This window comes from Pteropus alecto, unplaced genomic scaffold (assembly GCF_000325575.1).
Source record: "Pteropus alecto unplaced genomic scaffold, ASM32557v1 scaffold146, whole genome shotgun sequence".
In the NCBI taxonomy this organism is placed as follows: Eukaryota; Metazoa; Chordata; class Mammalia; order Chiroptera; family Pteropodidae; genus Pteropus; species Pteropus alecto.
The window spans coordinates 5,549,004-5,568,461 of record NW_006442107.1 but is presented as its reverse complement, the minus strand read 5'-3'; the positions used below and the strand labels follow the sequence as shown (position 1 = coordinate 5,568,461).

At 38.1% G+C, this 19,458-nt stretch overlaps 1 protein-coding gene across 1 annotated transcript in view; it reads right to left on the bottom strand.

The window, feature by feature from the left end:
- Window positions 1-2,592: 2,592 nt before the first annotated feature.
- Window positions 2,593-19,458, bottom strand: part of SKOR2 (SKI family transcriptional corepressor 2) — a 40,077-nt gene continuing 23,211 nt past the window's right edge. Inside the window, 3 exon segments of the mRNA XM_006920094.2 lie at window positions 2,593-2,960; window positions 7,896-7,961; window positions 15,666-15,733. Coding sequence (XP_006920156.2) covers window positions 7,899-7,961; window positions 15,666-15,733 — 131 coding nt within the window. The 3' untranslated portion in view covers window positions 2,593-2,960; window positions 7,896-7,898.

The window sequence follows — 19,458 nt, the reverse complement described above, 5'->3', positions numbered from 1 at the left end:
ATTAGAAGATTTTATTTGCACAGCTCATATTCTTCATTAGCTAATATTTGGGTTGACCTTGGAATTTTGACATGATAAAACAGTCAAAGGAAAAAACACAGCGTTTTTCTGCCGTCATTTTGTGGGGCTGAGAATTATTTGTCCTTCGGAAGAGTGGCTTTATTTTTAGCCCCATGCAGTGCTTTAGATGGATGTTCTGTCTGTTTCCCGGCAGCTCAGATAACCCAATCATATGTAGTTTTAGGGATAAATGCTTTTCGTTACAACTTAGGAGCATCAGGCATTGCTAGAATAGAAGGGAGATATTTACTCTCCTTAATGAGAAAATAGGTGGGTTAATGACATTTCTATACCATATGATGGATTTCCTTGACTCTTTTTCTCTGAAGCTTTTGGGTTTTGGTATATAACTTCATGGTTGCATGGAGGATTGTTAAGCTCTAGTGATTGCAAAGAATAGACTGATTTAAAAAGAAAACCTCAAATTATAGGGAAACTATAAAGCTATGAGAGTAAGGACAAGAGGAGTCTTCTCGTGCTCAGGGAACAATGTGCAGCTGGGCTTCTCTGGAGCCTGGAATTTAGGTGGAGAGCTGGAAGGAACCAATGAGGTTTCAGCATTCTCAGTAGCAGAGGCCAGTGGTCTTTCCCCCTGAGCCTGGCCATTAACTCACTTCAGAGCTATGCCATGGTTAGTAACTCTAGGCTCTCAGACATACTTTGTCAAGTTATCTGGTTCTTATGTTACTTTTGCTACAAGATTATTTGCTGATTTTAGTACTAACTCTGAGCCATTTACAGTTGCAATTGGAAAAAAAAGAATGACATTTCAGGCTTGTTTATACTGCCAGTTGAAGCAGCTACAGGGACAAAGACCTTAAATTCATCTGCAAATCTGTTGGTTCTCCCTCAGGAATCCCTGGCCCAGCCACTGAGCTTGCTCTGAGTTTGCAGTAGATTCTGAAGAAAATGACCTCCGCTGTTCCCTGGTGGCTTGTCATGAAGTCAGATTTGTGTCCTCCCTGATAATTTTCTGTAATTTTCACCTCTGGTATTATTGGCTTAAAGTATGAAGCTAGGATGCTGTGATTCCATCCCTACATTAAATTTAGAGTGTGCATGAGAGAAAATGCTCCATCAATGTGACTGCCCAGTTTCAGAAACAGGTGCTATATCTGTAGGGCTGTGTAAGTCCCATGCCCAGACCCAGGCCCCTCTTGGAAGAACACCTCAGAGAGAACATCCTGCCCTCTGTGGTTAGTCGCAGCCTTTTCAGATTATTTTCCGCTAGTGGTCGCGCGAACCTGTCCTCAGACTTTAGAACTTGGTTTAAATCTCTTCTCTGATCCCGCGTCCCACCCTTCATGGGCTACAAGGAAAATCACAGTGAGTTATCCTTTCTTTGATTTCTTAATGTGGTGCTAAGGATGAGATAATGAAGATGGTGTGGGAAAGTATCAAATATTGTGGTGATGCACTTTAAACCAGTGGTCTCTAAACTTTTTGGCACCAGGGACCAGTGCTCCTATGAGAACCTAATGCCCGATGATCTGAGGTGTAGTTGAAGCAGTGCTGGGGAGCGGCTGCAAATACAGATGAAGCTTTGCTAGCTGGCTCGCCTGCCACTCACCTCCTGCTGTGCGGCCCGGTTCCTAACAGGCCATGGACTGGTACTGGTCCACAGCCCGGGGGTTGGGGACCCCTGCTTTAAACCTCTTTTGAAATCTGTCGATGGATGCCACTGGTGAGATGCCTCTCTGGTTAGATTGGTCTTTGGCAACCTCGTAGTAGGAGGTCATCCATAGTTGACTCTGTGCAACCCAGTACTACCTTAGCAATTCTGGCCCCAAAAGGGTCACAATTTGGGCCTCTCTCTCTCTGAAAAACAGAAATTCCAAAAGGCAGAATTTTTGGTTTAAAATGATCTCATGGACTTTGAGGCGATATCACAGTAAGGACAAAGGCACAATATGAACTTCGTCGCCAACACTGTTGGAAGACCTAGCAGGAATTTAGAACATTCCCTTATCCATATGACGATCCTAATGTGATGGGAGGACTCTAGCTGCTGACAATGGCCAAAGGCTCATCTAGACTTTAATAATCATTTTGGAAGGAATTCCATTTTCAAAAATAATTTATTCAAACATTTTATGCCAAAATAATTCTAAAAAGTATTAGTTTATATTAGTTGACCCCAAGTAAATGTGCATTTAACTACATGAACACAACTATTACTTCATAGTTTTTTTATTATAGACTTTTTTTTTATTCACATGAATGTTAAAGAAACTACAACAGAGTTAAATACCATTTTTGATAACATGATTATATTCTTAATTACACTCAATATTAAACTGTAAAATATTTCCAGAGGAATACAATCTTCATTCATACAGCAGGCAAAGTACCAGAGAGGAAGGGGCCTTGTGTAAGTCTGTCCAGTTTGCTATGAAAAGCAACTTTGTATGGCTGATGCCATCGTAGCTGTCAAAACGTGATCCCCACTCCTAGGAAAGGTCTTGTGTTTTCTTTCCACCAAGATTCACTTCTTCAATAGTAAAAGACAGTCTTTAGAGCTGCTCTCTCCAAGTGTGCAGCACTGAGATCTCTGGAGACCGTTCCTGGATTTCCCGCCCCTGGTTGGCTAACAGCACTCCCAACACTCCAGGTTCAGTTGGCCTTAAAAACACAAAGACTCAAACTTTGGTTCCACCAAAAGATGCAACAAGCATTGACTGCTCTGGTTGGCTCCCCCCTCCCCCCACGAATTAATGGCCGCTATAGTCTATTTTACATGGTTGTCCATGCGGCTTTGAGGTCACTTGTCCTTGGGTTCGCTTGAACGTGATTTTGTGTTTGATTCCCAAGCCCTTTCGATCGCAGTCTTTATGTGGGTCAGAAGTGCTCAGTGGCAGGCTGTATCTTACAAGAGGACAAGAGTAAGTGGGTCTGTGCACCTGGGATAAGACAAAAAGCACAGATGACAACCTCAGCATGATAAAATCAGATCATTTAAAACTACTTAAAGTAATATTTAGGATATCCTTAAGAGAAGACATTCTTAGTACAGTTTGAACAAAACCCTTTACACAGTGACCATGAAATCATTTTCCTTTTTACGTATATTTGCCTGTCTTAGATTATGCATCTCCACTGACACTGAGCCAAACTAGAACTACTAAATCAGAGTGTGATGGTTTGCTATGCCTTCTTTACAGTAAAGCCTTTTTTTTTTTTTTTTGGCAGGGGAGGGTGATTCTAGATTTGTTGTTGGGCAAACATTAAGACAGCCTACAGTGAAAGAGGCAGACAGAATTTCATGCTCTGGTGCCTGCTGGCTTTGCCTGGATGGTCCAAGTTACATCTATTTTTTCCGTTCTGGAGTGTTAGAGCAATTATAGAAGTATGAATGGAGTTCTTGTGATTCTACATCAATGAAACCACAGGATTGGTTATTAACCGCATATTAGTAACTGATACTAGAAAATGTGAATTCGGCTACACTTTCAGGCTATAAATCAGAGAAAAGCAGATGAAGCGTGGGTCACAGAGCAGTGGGGCTTGGCTCAATCCTGCCACTTGCTAGCAGTGGGACCACAGATAACTTACTCATCTCTCTGCATTTCAGTTTTCTCAGCAGCAGAATGGTCAAAGTAGCAATACTTCTATGAATGGGTTGTTCTGAAGATTAAATAAGATAATTGACACAGAGTACTTAGAACAGTGGGAGTACACATTGTCATTCTAAATGGAGACACTTGAAAGAAACTGGTCCTCTTATGTCTGACTACAGATGAGAGCAATGGATATGCCTCTTCCCCTTTTTGTCTTTGATCTATACAAAAGGAGGTCACAGACTGTTCAATTGCAATCCCGCTACATCTTTTAAAGACCTTTTCTTTGTTATTTTTGTAGCAATTTCAGAAGTAAAATAAAAATAACAGAGTTTACCAAAGAGGTAGGTATTGTTAGCATAGGAAAAAATCAAACTCTATATTTTCAAACTCTCCAGAAGGGTGCAAAGTAGCAATTAGTGATGAAGAAAATGCAGATATAAGGCAAAACTAGGTGGGTCATGCCCTTGAGTGTTACATATGGTCTCCAGCAGACTTTAATAAAAAGCATCCCCTTTGTGGGAAAGGAGAGAGAATACGGCAGAAGACTGGCATGCAAGAGGCAAAATTTTAGAGCTGGCAAAGACTTTGATCAGGTTTGGCCACCCACATTTTATAGATGAGCATGAGACTCAGAGATTAAATGACAACATAGGGAGGTAGTGTCAGATTTAGAAGCCAGACGTCCTCAAAATCAGCCCAATGATTCTAGTCAGACAGAGAAGTGGCTTTAGAGTCAAATAGACCTGGATTGAATCCTTACCTTGTCACTGATAGCTAAGTGACCTCGCTGAGCCTCAGTGTTCTCAGGCATGAAATAGGGATAATAATAGGACCTACTTTATAGAGTTGTTAAGGGTCAGAAGATATAATGTGGCAAAGAATTTAGTCTACTACCTGGCATAGTTAGTGCTCAATAAATGATAGTTACTATTATTTCCAGTTCGGTCAATGAGTTTCTGTGTGACAATGAACAAGCCATTTCCTGTGATTCACTTTCCACTTATATGAAATGATTGAGTTCTCTGTGAAAGACATGGATGTTTCAGCCAGGTACATGGATGACATTTGCATAATGTTAAATGGTGCTTGGAAGAAAAAGAAAGTAAAGTGATAATTAAATTAGTGTTAACATCATGGTGTTTTTATTTGGAGTGCAGATTTCACATGGATTACAATGGAGTGTCTGTGTAGGACACAGAAACAACCAAGGTAAGAAAGACCATCAGGAATAATTCTAGTATTAAAAGCAGTCCCAGAATAATATACGGAATGTTCTGAAATCTTTTTCAAATCATTTCCATTGTGCGCGTGAGCTTACAATGAAATAAATACACAGAGCAGTAGAATGTCTAATCTACCAGGGCTTGTTATAGGAGGTGGTTTGAAGATAAATAAAATAAACTACACTTTACACAGCTGGCAGCTAAACAAATAGAATTCATTGCCCCAAGGGGGACTATGCCTAGGTTGAAGAAAGGTTTAGGTAAATTCACGGGTAATGGATCTTTAAGGAGTTATCGAGGGAAAGTTAAGAGTATTCAGTGTACATGCCTAAATTTTGAGGTTGGTACCGTTAAGAACAACAATTTGGTTCTTCTAATGGAGTTACACAATTACTAATCTGGTCTGGGTGGACCTTTATTTTGACTCAACACGGAATTTCTTATGTCCTAATGTAGGGCAAAAAAGATTTGTAGAGCAGTGATATGCAGCGGTACTTGCTCAGCTTATTAAGTGGATTGCCTGTGGTTTTGAAAAGCTTCCTCCTCTTAATAGTCATATTGGAATCCACTGGGTGGCAAGAACACAGCACACTACCTTAAGGGTCACTCTTGCATAAGACATTAATGCATCAGTCCCTAATTTGGAAACCTGTGGTCACTCAGCAAGACAGAATTTGTCTCTCTCTCTTGGTGTAATGATTTTTATTTTGTAATCTCTCTTGGGGTAATTCCTTGCAGGCTTGGCATGTCGAGAATCAAATACTGCCTCTAACAATATGGTCGTGATTCTCTGCTTGGCTGATTTAGCTCAGCATTTAAGTAACCACTAATCTTCTGAAAGCACCAGGGTCTACTTAGAGAAATCCCTGTTGTCTGCAAGGATGGAAACAAAATCAGCGTGGAGGAAGCATTAGTTACTAAACACAAATCAATCTTTTTTTTCCACCTAGCTGTAAGCTAAGTCACCATCAGGGGCGTGGTTTCTGGGCAGTGAATCTTCACTCTGTAGGTATAAGAGCAGCGTGTGTCTGACAAGCAGGGAGGATGAGTTGAGGAAGTGGAAGGAGTAAAAAGAGAGTTTACTGAAGTTCCTACGTATAAATCAGACTACACTCTAATGGATGAATCTCACGAACATGGAGTAGAAGAAGCCAGACACAAGGGAATATTCTATAGAACATCCTTTACTAAAGTTTAGGAGCAGGCAAAGCTACTCTTCATTGGGGTGGAGGAGTAGCTGGCCAGGAATACAAGGTAGATATCTGAGTGCTAGAAACCTCAGTGTGTTCGTTCATCTGGTGAAAATCCATTGAGTTTCAATTTGTAGACTTCATGATTTTATGTGTTATATAACTTTATCATTTGTAGATTTTGCTGAATTTGTTATACTTCAATGAAAGGTTATTAACAAAAACATCCTAATATATCCTTTTTGAAAGAAAAATTAGTTTGACATTTTGGGTTTCTCAGCATTAATTTGGATGATTCTTGCCTTGATTATCTTGATATTCTGGGTTAAGATTTACTGGAGTCTGAATGTTTTAAAATTATTCATTTCACTCTGCTGGTGCAAATCTGTCTACTATAAAGAGAAATTGCCCAAAGTCAACTTCAGACTCAAGAAAAATACTTGAATCTATAGAATGGAGCCAAACTCACAGGCCCATTTGTGTATAACTTTATGGAGATGGAAACAAAATGACTTATTATTTGACCATCTCTGTTGCAGGAACATCTGCTCACAGAAGACAGGAAGTATAGGCATTAGAAGTGAGTAGACACTGGACCTAAAGTCGCAGGAGCCCTAAAATCTCTTCTTGGCTTTGCAACACAGACATAAAACATCCATCTCTATTCTCCGTACTTCAGTTCCCTGTGCATAAAATTAAGACAAAGCATGGGAATGAGAGTCTGTCTTGGAAAGAATTTTGAGCTCCTGATGAAATGTGACATAATTATCACAATTAATGACAAATACTGAAGTTTATCACTAATAAAGGTGATGGCAAGAAATAGGATTGTCACTGCACATAGTAGAGGAGGCTTTTGGCAGGCAGAAGAAAGTCACAAAGGAAGAAAAGGAACTGTGAGCCTGAATTGTATGGAATTCTTTTTGCCAATAAACTCCATTGGTTTGAAATCATGTTCCAGAGGGAAGAAGTGGGAAGAATTATTCAAATGGGAATGGATCAAACTGATAAATGATCACAGTCCTAGTTGGCCATGAACATTTACTAAAGCTACCTCTGAAATTTGAGGTTTTTCCTGATTTAATAATTCCAGTTGTTAGGTCATCCAATATATTATTACAGAAACAACAAAGTCCTAGTTTTTGCATTCCTTCAATTCTAATAATTATATTTATCTTCTTTCAAATAATCAAAAAGTTGCTTTTGAAATGTTTAGTTATGTTCTGAATATAGTCATTGAATTTTCACTGCCTTCGTTTCCTTAGGAGTCCAGAATATTTGTCTTTTAAATTGTTCCCATTGAACCTGGATGCAGCCTTGAACCCGGCTTCAGCTGTGGAGAAACTGTTATTGGTTTAAGGGAAGAATGAATTACTATTCCTAGAGCACAAGTTCTCAAAGGTCTAATACCGCCCCTAATTGTTCACATCACCATTTGTCAGAAAGCCACTCAAAGTCAGATTTCGGAAGAGTTTTTGGAAGCTAAAGAGAGACTGAAGATGAGACACAATAAGCGTGCCTGCTGACACGTCAGTTTCTTTCAGAGGGGCAGAAATTGGGATGTCAGGTTGAACCAGAAAGAGCAGAAAACCTCAAAACACAATGAAGATCACATCTGCAGACTGAAGACAGAATTTCCTTAGTTTTAGGAATTTTCCACGGAATTTATAAGACCCACTTAACTGTCCATTTAGGAAGTCTCAAGTCCAGATATAACGAAGTTCATCAATATATTGGCTTAAACACAGAACTCAATTTTACAAATCAGTTGGACTGTTTCAAATACATCAATAAAGAACACAGCCAAACAATAGAAATTCAGAGAGTTAAGAAAAATCTCCTTCCTTAAAAGGTGAACTCACCTTTTAGCTTTTGCTGAGATGAGCACCAAGCTTTTCTTTCCTGATCAAGCTTGCTGCATAAGGGATCTGTAAGATAAAAACAAGCAAAACTCTCCAGGTAAGCTAAATGTGGAAACAGATGTATAATGGAGACCTTTCATCATGCCTAACAATTTGAATGCCAATGGATCCTCCCTGAGGAGAAAAGGTCTCCATCTGCTCAGCAGTATGGAGCTTCTGGGGTATAGCATTCCTAAGCCCTGTTAAAAAACACATTAAAGACAGAACAGGTGATCGCACTGGAATGTTGCTACAGTTAGTCTCTGCAGTTATTATGTGACATTGCACTTAAAGAAGTTTTTTAAAATTTGCATTTAATAATACGGCATTCTTATTTTTTATTTAGGTATGAAAACTAACATGATGTTATCATGTATGTCCAAGGTCACAAAACAAGAACATGATTACAAACTAGTTCAATGTAATCTTTCATTTAATTAGAGTGATGAAATATGCTATCATTATAAATCACATATAAGATTAACCAACAAAACAAAAACTATTACTCTGGGTAATTTCCTAATAACTACAAAGAAGCCTCAGAAATAATTGCACTGAATGGAAAATATGACCTTGAGAATTCTACCTAGATAAACTTGAAAAGTACTTTTCACTACTGGAGTGTCGAATGAAAGCCTGTAGTGTTTGATATGTGGCTTTTCATTAGAAAATTCAAATGGTTGAAATTGGACAACATATATTATTTAGATTTGACTCTGCACTAACCCCAATTAAGATACTCTATCATTATGTTACTTACCTTCATCCTTACAAGGCTAAACTCAGAACTCTACAGATTGAATCTATTTTACACTTAAATAAGTATTCAGCCTTCTAAAATGTAACATGAAATATAGCTGTCATGTAAAAGCAATGAGGGAAATAAAATTATTATCATTAAACTAGGCAATGTTTTTGAATACTGTTATATACATTCTCCTTATTCCCAGCAGGATATTTATTTTTTGCTCTCCTGATCTACCGGTTCATAAATACAGACCTTTGTTAATAGGAAGGAACTACAAATATACAATGATGTTAGTGACTACGATTAGCTGGACATTTTGCCGTAATAACCAGTCAGTTGAGTCAAACAGTCTTTTTAATGGAAAACAAAGGATGAGACTAAAATAACCACCTCATTATTTTAATATGCAACCACAACATGGATGTGTCCAATAGGCATACATCTGATAAAGGGCATGGATAGTAGTTCGAAATTAATGATTCATATAGTACCATTAATAGTTTAGTGTCCTAATCTCACAGTTTAGGACGTGAGCTGAGATCAGCTAGCTAACTATGACAAGAACAGTTACACAGGGACCTACTCTAGTTACCTCTTTTTTTTTTCACTCTAGATTATGCTACACCTGCTATTAATAGAGACACATGAATCTTAATTTTCCATTAGGGTGCATGCTGTAATATGCCCAAACACATGGATCACCTCTCTATTTAGATGCGTGATATAACGGAGACTTGAAAGGCATTATATTATTTACGATAAAAAGCAGAATTGATATAAACCTTGAGGTATGAGGCATTACCTCATAGAATGTATTTGTGCCACTCTCATATTTAGAAAGAGTCTTCAACATCAAAATTAGGTGCCATCAAGATTTGGTGTCTGCTCTGTGCCAGGCACTTCCTGAGATAAGTTAACATCAGCATGGGCCATCTCATCGAAGTCAGTAAACTACTCATCCTAACCCAAAGAAAACTGCTTGAAGGGTACTACTTTCAGATCTAAGTCAGAATACCTTTTTCTTTCTTCCTTCCTTTCTTTCCACTCCCATCCCCCGAAACCACAATGAATATTGTCTTAAGATGGGAAACTGAGAAGGAAAAGAAAAAAGGACTCAGGGGGAAAGAAAAGGACATTTCCAAATAGGTCCATTTAATCCCAAATCTCCAGACCTGGAACTTAAATCTGTGTAAAGAATTATCCCACTCAAACCTTGACTGTTGCATTTCTTTCATTAAAAGAAAATGAAATAAAATCCAAACAAAAACAAAGACACAAAAGCAAAAGATTGTGAGCTAAAAAACATGTATGTTTAATTCTAAGTCCTAAACCATGAATGATAAATAAAGAATATATTAGCACATGGCCCAATTGTTCATAAAAGCACCCTATTTTATTGATTCTGTGATGCATTTTCCTCCTCACATTTTAAATCTCTGAAATTTGATATATTATAATTGATGGTATCTTAGAACAATAGTTGGAAGCTTCTTTTCTTGTGATGCATCAAGTAATGTTGCCTCTTACAATTGACAATACCTTAGATTCCATGAAATGCAATATTGGATTTACAGAGACCTTGGAAATACTCCCCCGTGTGAGAGCTCAGGATCCTAGGGGCTCTATTTAAGCTAATTATTACACATAAAGTTCCCATAATAGAATTTACAAAAGCTTTTTTTTCATTTGGACCAACTTAGAAATCACTGAGACTGGCATGGACAAAAAAAACAACCCCCCCCCCCCAAAAAAAAACAACAACCAAAAAAACCCTTAAAGTTATTCTATAACTTCTAAATTACTTAGTGGGGTACAGCCTATCAAATGTATTGGGGTCTTACCAAAAAAGATAACTTCTTAGTTTGTGCTGAGAGAGTTGGCTTGAGGCCAGACATGCAGGTGGGTCAACATCTTGAAAGGATAAAGATGAGAAGAGGCTATATAACTAAGGAGCAGGTGATTGCATTGTCAAGTTGCATGGCAAAGGGCAATAATTGGAAAAGGACCCTCTGTAGCCAAAGTGCTGAAGACTCTTTTTTTTTTTTTTTCTTTAGTGCTAGAGAATCTTAAGGCAGATTCCACAGAATTTCAGACTTGTATAAAGTCCTCTGACTTGCAGGCACCTCCTTTTGTTGCATATTTAGCCAAAAAATCCAAATCCTCTAGTGGCCCAGGGATCTCTTTCTAAAAACATACTGCAAAAAGTAACTAGGCTACCTCCTTTAAAAAATATAAAACATATTTAAAAAATTCTCTATCATCTTGAGACGACAGAAATCTGGGCAATTCCCATCCTAATGAACATGGAGGGTCTCTAAGAAAATACTGCATCACTGAAGAGCTGTGAGAGGGACCACTCCTCCCACCGAGATAAGACCTAGAGCTCCTTTCCCTGCAAGGAAGCATTGTGCTCCCACCATCAGGAAGCTGTTAACTGCTTTTTTTTTTTTTTTTTTTAACCAGTTCACAGTGAACGAAACATTAGTACTAAACTTTTTGGTTGAACATTATTTTACTAGAGGCTTTTAATGGAGAACTTTGAGACCCTTTCCTCTGTTGCTTGCTTGTGACTGCAGCATTCTGGAAAAACAGCAGAGGGCACTTCAAGACTAGTACATTTGCTCCATCTGAGCCTCTTGGTAGCGATCTAGCAAGTTCAAAGGATCAGGATCTGGGTCTAGGCTCTCTGTTACAGCATGTCCTTCAAGAACTATAGCTGAAAAAGAGCACGCCTTTAACTCTGAGAGGGTAAGGTCTCTATCTTATATCTACAGTAGTAGCTTATATAGAAGTTTACTTGCTCAAAAAATTGCTGCCAAATTAGCAATGAAAAAAAAAAAGTTATCAAGGCATCATAATAGTCTTAGCTCATGTTGTAAATTATATTATATTCCAGCCTATAAAAATTTTAATCAAAAGTTTATAAAGAGTCAAATAGTTTCACCTTTTGTATATAAAAAAATTAAAATGTAATTGACATATAACATTGTGTCAGTTTCTTCACTTTCTTCTTAACCCTAAGGGGTGATGGATTTTGTTTTTAAAGAGGGACACATTTTTCCTAGAGTCACAATTCACTTGTGAATGAGAAATCTGTGGTTCTTTATTATATTGAACAGTAACATCTTCGTGAACTTGCTTAATTCTGTAACTTTTGAATTTGGTGCATAGTGAGAGGAATATATTTCTTTGCTCGTATAAATAAATCTGGTTTAGTAATGAAAACATTTTAAGCATTTGAAACCCTGGGGCAGAGGCGGGGGACTTTAACACAAACTATGTTTTGAACTATAAAACTCTAATTTTGAGGGTTGCCAGATGGGAGGGGATATGGGAGGGATAGGTGAAAAGGGGAAAGGATTAAGAAATACAAATACAAATTATTAGTTACAAAATAGTCACAGGGATGTAAGGAATAGCATAAAGAATACAGTCAATAATATTGTAATAACTACTTATAGTATCAGATGGGTACTGGATTTATAAAGGTGATCACTTCATAAGTTATATAAATGTCTAATCACTACATTGTACGCCTGAAATATAATATTATATGCCAAGTATAATTGAAAAATAAAAAAAAATTTAAAAAATTTATTCAGTTAAGAAAAGAACTATAAAACTCGAATTTTAAGCTATTTTAAAAAGTTAGCTGTGGTCATGTATAAATGTTAAATACTGCATATGCTTTAAATCTGACATTAAGATAAATGCACATTCATTTATAAGTGCACAGAGAGTCAATCATTTGTCTCGATAGTCATCACAACTTGGCATTTAACAAACTGGAAAAGGAAGTGATGGTGCAGAAATTATAGTCAGTGGAGAATCTAAAAATGCAGGAGCCGAAGAAATTCATAAGTTTTCTTTCTACGTCAATGATACCCAAGATGCTTTCGATATAATCTTTTGAATAAGAACACTGTGTAACAGCATAGTATAAATGCATTATGAATCTATGGGAATCGTTACAAAATATGGTTTTAATATATCTGAATTCTCCATTATTGCAGGATAGAAAGGGTTTTTATTTTATCTAAAGAAAAAAAAAATGCTTATTCTGTAGCCAGATGACTATTCTGTAATCTATGATCTGTAAACTTTAAATATAAAATAATAAAATAATTTTGAGTGAATTGTTGGGTTCTCAGGGAGCAAAATATGTAACCGTATTTACTGATGAATTAGATCATTCAACCAAAAATATTGAGAAAGTCAATAATTGTGATACCTAGCAACTTCTTGATAATCTTTAGATATAATTTTCTAAAGGCATTTCCCCCCAGGTACTTTAGCAAATCGAACAAGCTCAATAAAAGACTAAATAAATTTCTTTTCGAGTAACCTTGCGTCTGCTGCCTCAGTTCTAAAGCATATGGGATAACGTGAACACAGATCCTTTCTTCACAAAAATATCTCCAGCCACCAGGGCTTAAACAGTTCTACTATCAAAGTACTACTCTGAGAGGGGGCACGTCATTCAATCAATTGCTTATATTGGCATTAGAGCATTTTATGACTTGCATGGGCTGTTCATGTTTATTACATACTTACATCTTACTATATCTCTATCAGGGCACTAGGTTAGATCTTACAAGAGGTCCTTGTGGTCGAAGAACTGACAGTTAATGAACTATATGGGATGAGTCTTGAACTCATGTGTGCAGAACTTAAAACTTAAGGCTGCTAGTCATGAAGACAGTACAGTAATATATGAGCTCCCCATAATTCAATAGTACGTGCTGTCCATTAGTAGTTTTGGTAAGTAGTTATTTAGCACAAAAGAATGTTTGAGGAAATCAGGACTGAACCAGGGAAATTTGGAAAAGAATTAAGAGGACTGCTGTGTGAGACTCTCAGAGGAGGGGCAGGGAGCATCCATGGGTGGTGATTCATTCAACAAATGTTTACTGGTAGCTATTTGATGCTAGACACCATGCTGGTACTGGAGGCAGCAAGAAAACTCTTGGTATCTAATGGTAGGGGCAAAAGAAGAGGAAGAAGCAGAAGGGACAAATCATGTGTATTTCATCAATTTTTATATTGTTAGCCTGGATGTGCCTTTGTGGATTTCAGGAATTATACCTACGGGGCTGGGGGAAAAATTCTAGCTTCTCCCAAATAATTTAATTTGCAACCAGAAATAATTTGCTACGTAGTGGAAGGTGAATTAATAACATTTGTCTAGATAAGTAAATACATATGACAAAATATTTTGCAATACAGAATAATAAAAATGTTTAGTAATATCAATTTGTATCTTCCATGTACCAATATCTCAAAAGACATGAGACATTTTTTTCTTTTATCAATACTGCTCACTTATTACATGGATGCAATATCATTTTCTCTTTTACTAAAAAAATCAAATGTCAAAGAAAGTTAAGATGTTAAGGTTAAATAACTGGCCTTAAAAAAGGGCACTGAAATACTTAATCTTCCTTCTTAATGCCCATTTTTCTAGAATCACCACCACCCTGAAATCACCAATTTTTGGTTCAATGTCTGACAATTTTCGTTTTAAGAGTCTAAAAACGAAGTCCTGAGTAAAATCAGTAACGTCTTAAAATTTTAAATCCCTCTACCTCCAATTTTATATTTAAGTTATTCCTTTGGACAAAGAAAATAAGTATATTCACAGCGAATAATTAGTAGCTCTTATTATTTACGTATCAAAAGCTAAGACTAGTAGATACATTTTTTTAACCTCTGCGGGGGTTAAAAAACCCCCAATTAGTTGTTTGACTATTAAGAAAATCTTTTTGCTCCCTAGTGAATTTAGCTGCAAACAAAACCAACACAAACTAAACCAAAACAAGAAGAAAGATCTTGTTTAAGAGGCATCTTATACTGAGGTGGTTTTCAGAACTGAGAGCTGTGAACCAGCACTTGAGGAGGTCAAGGAAAACCTCAGTTTGAGAGTGACAAGCAGCACTTTTAACAGAGCCTCCAGAATGGGGAGAAACATCATGAAAAACAAGATTACTTTAAATGTGACTCACAATTTCCATTAACACAAACATGATTTCTTTCATGCAGAAAAGAAACATTAGTAATCATCTTCCTTAAATAGTCCCAACAAGAGAGCTAGGTTCCTGGTTCTCTAGACAAGACAAGCGGCTCTGCAAAGATACATACTTAATGGTATAAGGATAATATGGATCAGCTCAGAAATGCCGGCAACCCAAATTATAATATGCTGTGAATGATACTGAGGACCAGTGTATGTCTTTGTCCAGGTGATTAAAAATACCTTACAAATTCTAAGAAGAAATGATTTCCCCATTGCACTCATGAAAATGAGGAAGATGGAGAGACTGCTTTAAAAGCACTGGTGAATAATACTAGAAGTATCTGCATGAGGACAGAGGGTGAGGAATTCAGAAGAAAAAAAAAGCAAATAACAAAACAAAAAAACGATTATATTTATTTATCAGACATTTTCCTGTTTTTCTGTTTCCATATAAATAGATCTTAGTGTCCAGCTTTCGACATGATTAGAATAGTGAGTAACATACTTCATTTGGAAATAATTCCTTTCTTTTCATATGTCAAGTTAATTTAATTGATTAATTGTGTTTATACTAAGTTCTATTGACAATGGAGAGCCAGGCTCAGGTCTGAGTAGTGAAAGGAGGGGAAGATGACAATTGCCCTTCACCGAGTTTCTAGTGCATGCCAGCACTGTGTTCAGAAGTTTGCATAGTGGAAGACGATGCAGGTACCTCTGGTTTGCCCACAGAAACAATTTACACATCTGTCTATAAACACATGGTAGGTAGTTACATTCAGAGGAAACATACTGACACATCTGTTTAATCCTGTGTCTAAGTAAATCTCTTGGTAATTACTATCTAAACCAGCTGAGAAAAAAGTGGACCAAAGGATTTCACAGCAAAAACATGAACAGTTTCATACACCTTGGGTGATTTGACAACAAACCCATCCCATTGCATTTATTTTTAAGTAGAAATGCATCTTACAATTTGTAACTGTTGCACCATTTCTTCTCGGTAGGCTAGTTCCCTTTTCATCTGATCTTGAAAATTATCTAGTAGGAGAGAGAAATAGAGGAAGAAATTAATTAAGGGGCAAAATCTATTTTTAGCATATTTGGTAAAAGTATTACTGATAGTCCCATAGAAACTCCTTTCCCTTTTGGTATTTTTTCAAAGTAAATAATATGGTTGCTTGAGGGATATTTGTAAGACTATAATTTAATCAGAACAGACAGTAAACTATGAGAGAGGGTAAGGTCTCTATCTTATATTTTACAGTATCTCAGAATCCATCTTAGTACAATCTCGCATGTAATGATTACTCAGGAATGTCTGGTGCAATCATGTTCTCTAACCTTTGCACACTTGAGCAAGTCACAAGTATTGAGAACTTCCACTGTGTTCAGAAGTCCAGAGTGAGTGAGGAGGGCGAACTTGAGATCATAGGAAATTCGGGCCCTTGTGCGTGGAATGCCTTTTAGGTGATAAGACGTGGGTCTATCAGATATGTCTATCTGGCTTCACTGCAGCTCATTTCACTTATAAGAGAGTGATCAACATAATCTGGCCTAACTCTTCCAACCTGCAAACTCTCTATCCCTGTATGAGCCTTATACTATGGTCTTCCTTGGGTCTGGTATGATTTTACAGAGCTTGCCTCAATCTGAGAAAGAAGGAGCTTTCAGAGACATTGTTATATGATGTATCTTTTCCACTCTACACACTGATCATTTTTATTGCATTTATGTAAAGATGGCTTCCCAATATATATCACATTGTTGCATCTTTTTTATATGATCTCTTTAAAAATGTGGACTTGGCTAACCAGCTTTTCCTGCTTTAAATTAACACGATTTCATATAGAATCTGTGGTGGATGGTCAGGTCAGCAGTTTAAAGAAACCAGAAACATTGTCAACATCTTTTTCTCTCCTCTTCCTTTCACCTATATAGCCAACTGGCGAGTAAGTCTTATACATTCTACCTCCATCACCTCCTCTCTGCCATTGTTACCTCCCAAATGCAGATACCTCTTCCCTGAATAGCTTTTCAGGTGACCATCTTGCCTCCAGTCCCTCCTTCTCCAAAATCCCTTTCATTCTTCCGCTTAAACAATTTGCATTGGCTTCCCATTGCTTTCAAGATAAGTTCTTTACCATTCGTGAGATGCTAGGTACTTAGAAATTAAAAACATTGTTCTTTTTTTTTTTTGACTTCTACCTTTCCATACTGTTTGAATTCCTTCTCAAACCTCAAACATGTATTTTATGTATGTTTGCATTTACTTATTTTTAAAGAATTTATTTTTAAGAGCAATTTAGGTTCAAAACAAAATTAAGAGGGCGGTACAGAGATTTCCCATATGCCCCTTGTCCCTACACATGCATAGCCTCCCCCACTATCAGCATCACTCACCAGAGCAATATATTTATTACCATCGATAAACCTACACTGACACATCATAATCATCCAAAGTCACAGTTTACCTTAGGGTTCACTCTTGGTGGTGCACATTATGTGGGTTTGGACAAATGTCTAACAATATATATTCATCATTATAGTATCATACAGGGTGTATTCACTGCCTTAAAATCCTCTGTGCTCTGCCTAGTCATCCCTCTTCTCCACCCTACTCCTGGCAGCCATTTATCTTTTTATCATCTCCATAGTTTTGCCTTTTACAATACGTTTTTTAAAAAGACCCAATCACTACTTTCATTTATGAATTTGATGTGAAAGGTACAGTTCTAGCGATAAGTACACGGTACAATGCAATGGCGAAGGGAGAAGCTCTCATTCCCTTGGGGAGTTAAGGCCAGGGGCTGGGCGGGGGTCGAGGGAGATGCTTGAGCGGAGAGGTGGAGAATAGCATGCAACACAGAGACATGGAAGGAGGCATCGGGAACAGCAAGGAGCTCAGTTGGTTGCAGCAAAGCGGGTGGAGGAAATCCCCGGCGCCCCATCACCCATCGAACCATTCTCCAGTCCACACACATTGCTCCTCCAGCGTCTATGTTCTTGCCACTGCTGTGGCGTTGCTCTTACAGCAAACAGCTCCCTTTCCTTTAGAGTCCAGCTTAAATGTCATCACTTCCAGAAAATTCTCTCTGATTCTCCTGCCCTCTCCTGCCAGAGTCAGTCATCCTTCTTCGTACTTCTCCAGCATTCTGTACATACTTCTATTAATGCATCCATAATACCTACTATGATTAGTTGTTCTGCATCTGTCTCCCAGCTAACCAGTGACTTCTTGGAGGGAAGCAAGGTAAGTTTTAGACAATTAAAATTTCCAAAGCCCACCGCAGTGCTTGGTACACAGCAGGGGTTAGTTAGTGAATGAGGGTGAGAAGAGCTCTGCAGTACCCACCGGAAGGTCTAGACTCTGCCATGGACAGCAATTACTCCATCCTGGGGGCTTCGACTTTTACCTGAACAAACAAGTGTGTAGAATGATGTGCTCTGTAGGTCCTTTCTGGCTCTAGTGCCTTAAGATTTGATGATAAGGTAAATTGATTTGGTTGGGCTCCAATCACTCAGTTCTGTCCTTCCTGTGCTGGGTAAGGGAGAGTGGGTGATTTCAATGCACACTAATAACGACGAGGGGTGAGGTACTATGTGAGGGGTTGGCACCCTCCTCACCACCTCGGGATGCTGTGGAGGCAGGTCAAAGCCCACGGGCTGGGCACAGGGCAACAGGGAACCAGTGTCCCACAAACTGCCCTGGTTCCAACGGCCCCGCACCTGGGCCCAAATGCTTCCAGGAAGATCAGTGTGTTTTCAGGCACCAGGGCACATCCCAAGCAGGTCCCCCTCTGTGAAGGAAACAGCTATCCTCTGAGCCTCTACAGGTTCCTCTGTCCCTCTAAGGCAGCGGTCCCCAACCTTTTTTGGCACCAGGGACTGGTGCTCCTATGAGAATCTAATGCTTGATAATCTGAGTGGAGTTGAGGCGGTGATGCTAGCACTGGGGAGCAGCTGGAAATACAGATGAAGCTTTGCTCGGTCGCCTGCTGCTCAACTCCTGCTGTGTGGCCTGGTTCCCAACAGGCCACGGACGTGGGGACTCCTGCTCTAGGGTGCCTCTGACCAGAGCAGTAAACTGAGATGGACTAGGGGTGAGGGGACCGCCTGAAGCTGAACTGGCTAGGGTACCTACCTGGGATCCTAGAAGATGTAAGGGCCATTCAGAGTGGAATGGTGATAATTAGCCCTTATTTAAAGTCATGCTCCTACTTTATGATGGTATACTAAATATAATGATTTAAGTAAAGATGAAAAAAATGAAGCCACTAAAGTGTTAGAAAAAAATGGTGAACTCTTTTTTAAGACTGGGGTGGGAAAAGGCATTAAAGACAAAAATCAAAAAGGGAAAGATTGATAGATGTGATTAGACAAAAATTTAAAACTCTGGTATGACAATAAACTATGACCAAATTAAACTCTCAAAACACAAAACACCGTAGTCAACATTTAAAGGTAATTTATACAAACAAAAGAATATTTGTGACATGACACAGAATTAAGACTTTAGTATATAAAGAGTCCATATAAATCAATAAGAAAATGAACATATCAAAACATATATGAGGAGAGAATATAATGAGTATTCACAAAACACAAATGGATGACAGACAATGAAAAGTGATTAACATCCTTAGCAATGAAGGAAAAGGAAATATGAGGTATCATTTATTTTTCCACTTAAGTTAGCAAAAATTAAAAGAAAAGACAGGTGGTGTTCCAAGGATGGAGGTACAAATTAGTATAGTCTTTCTGGA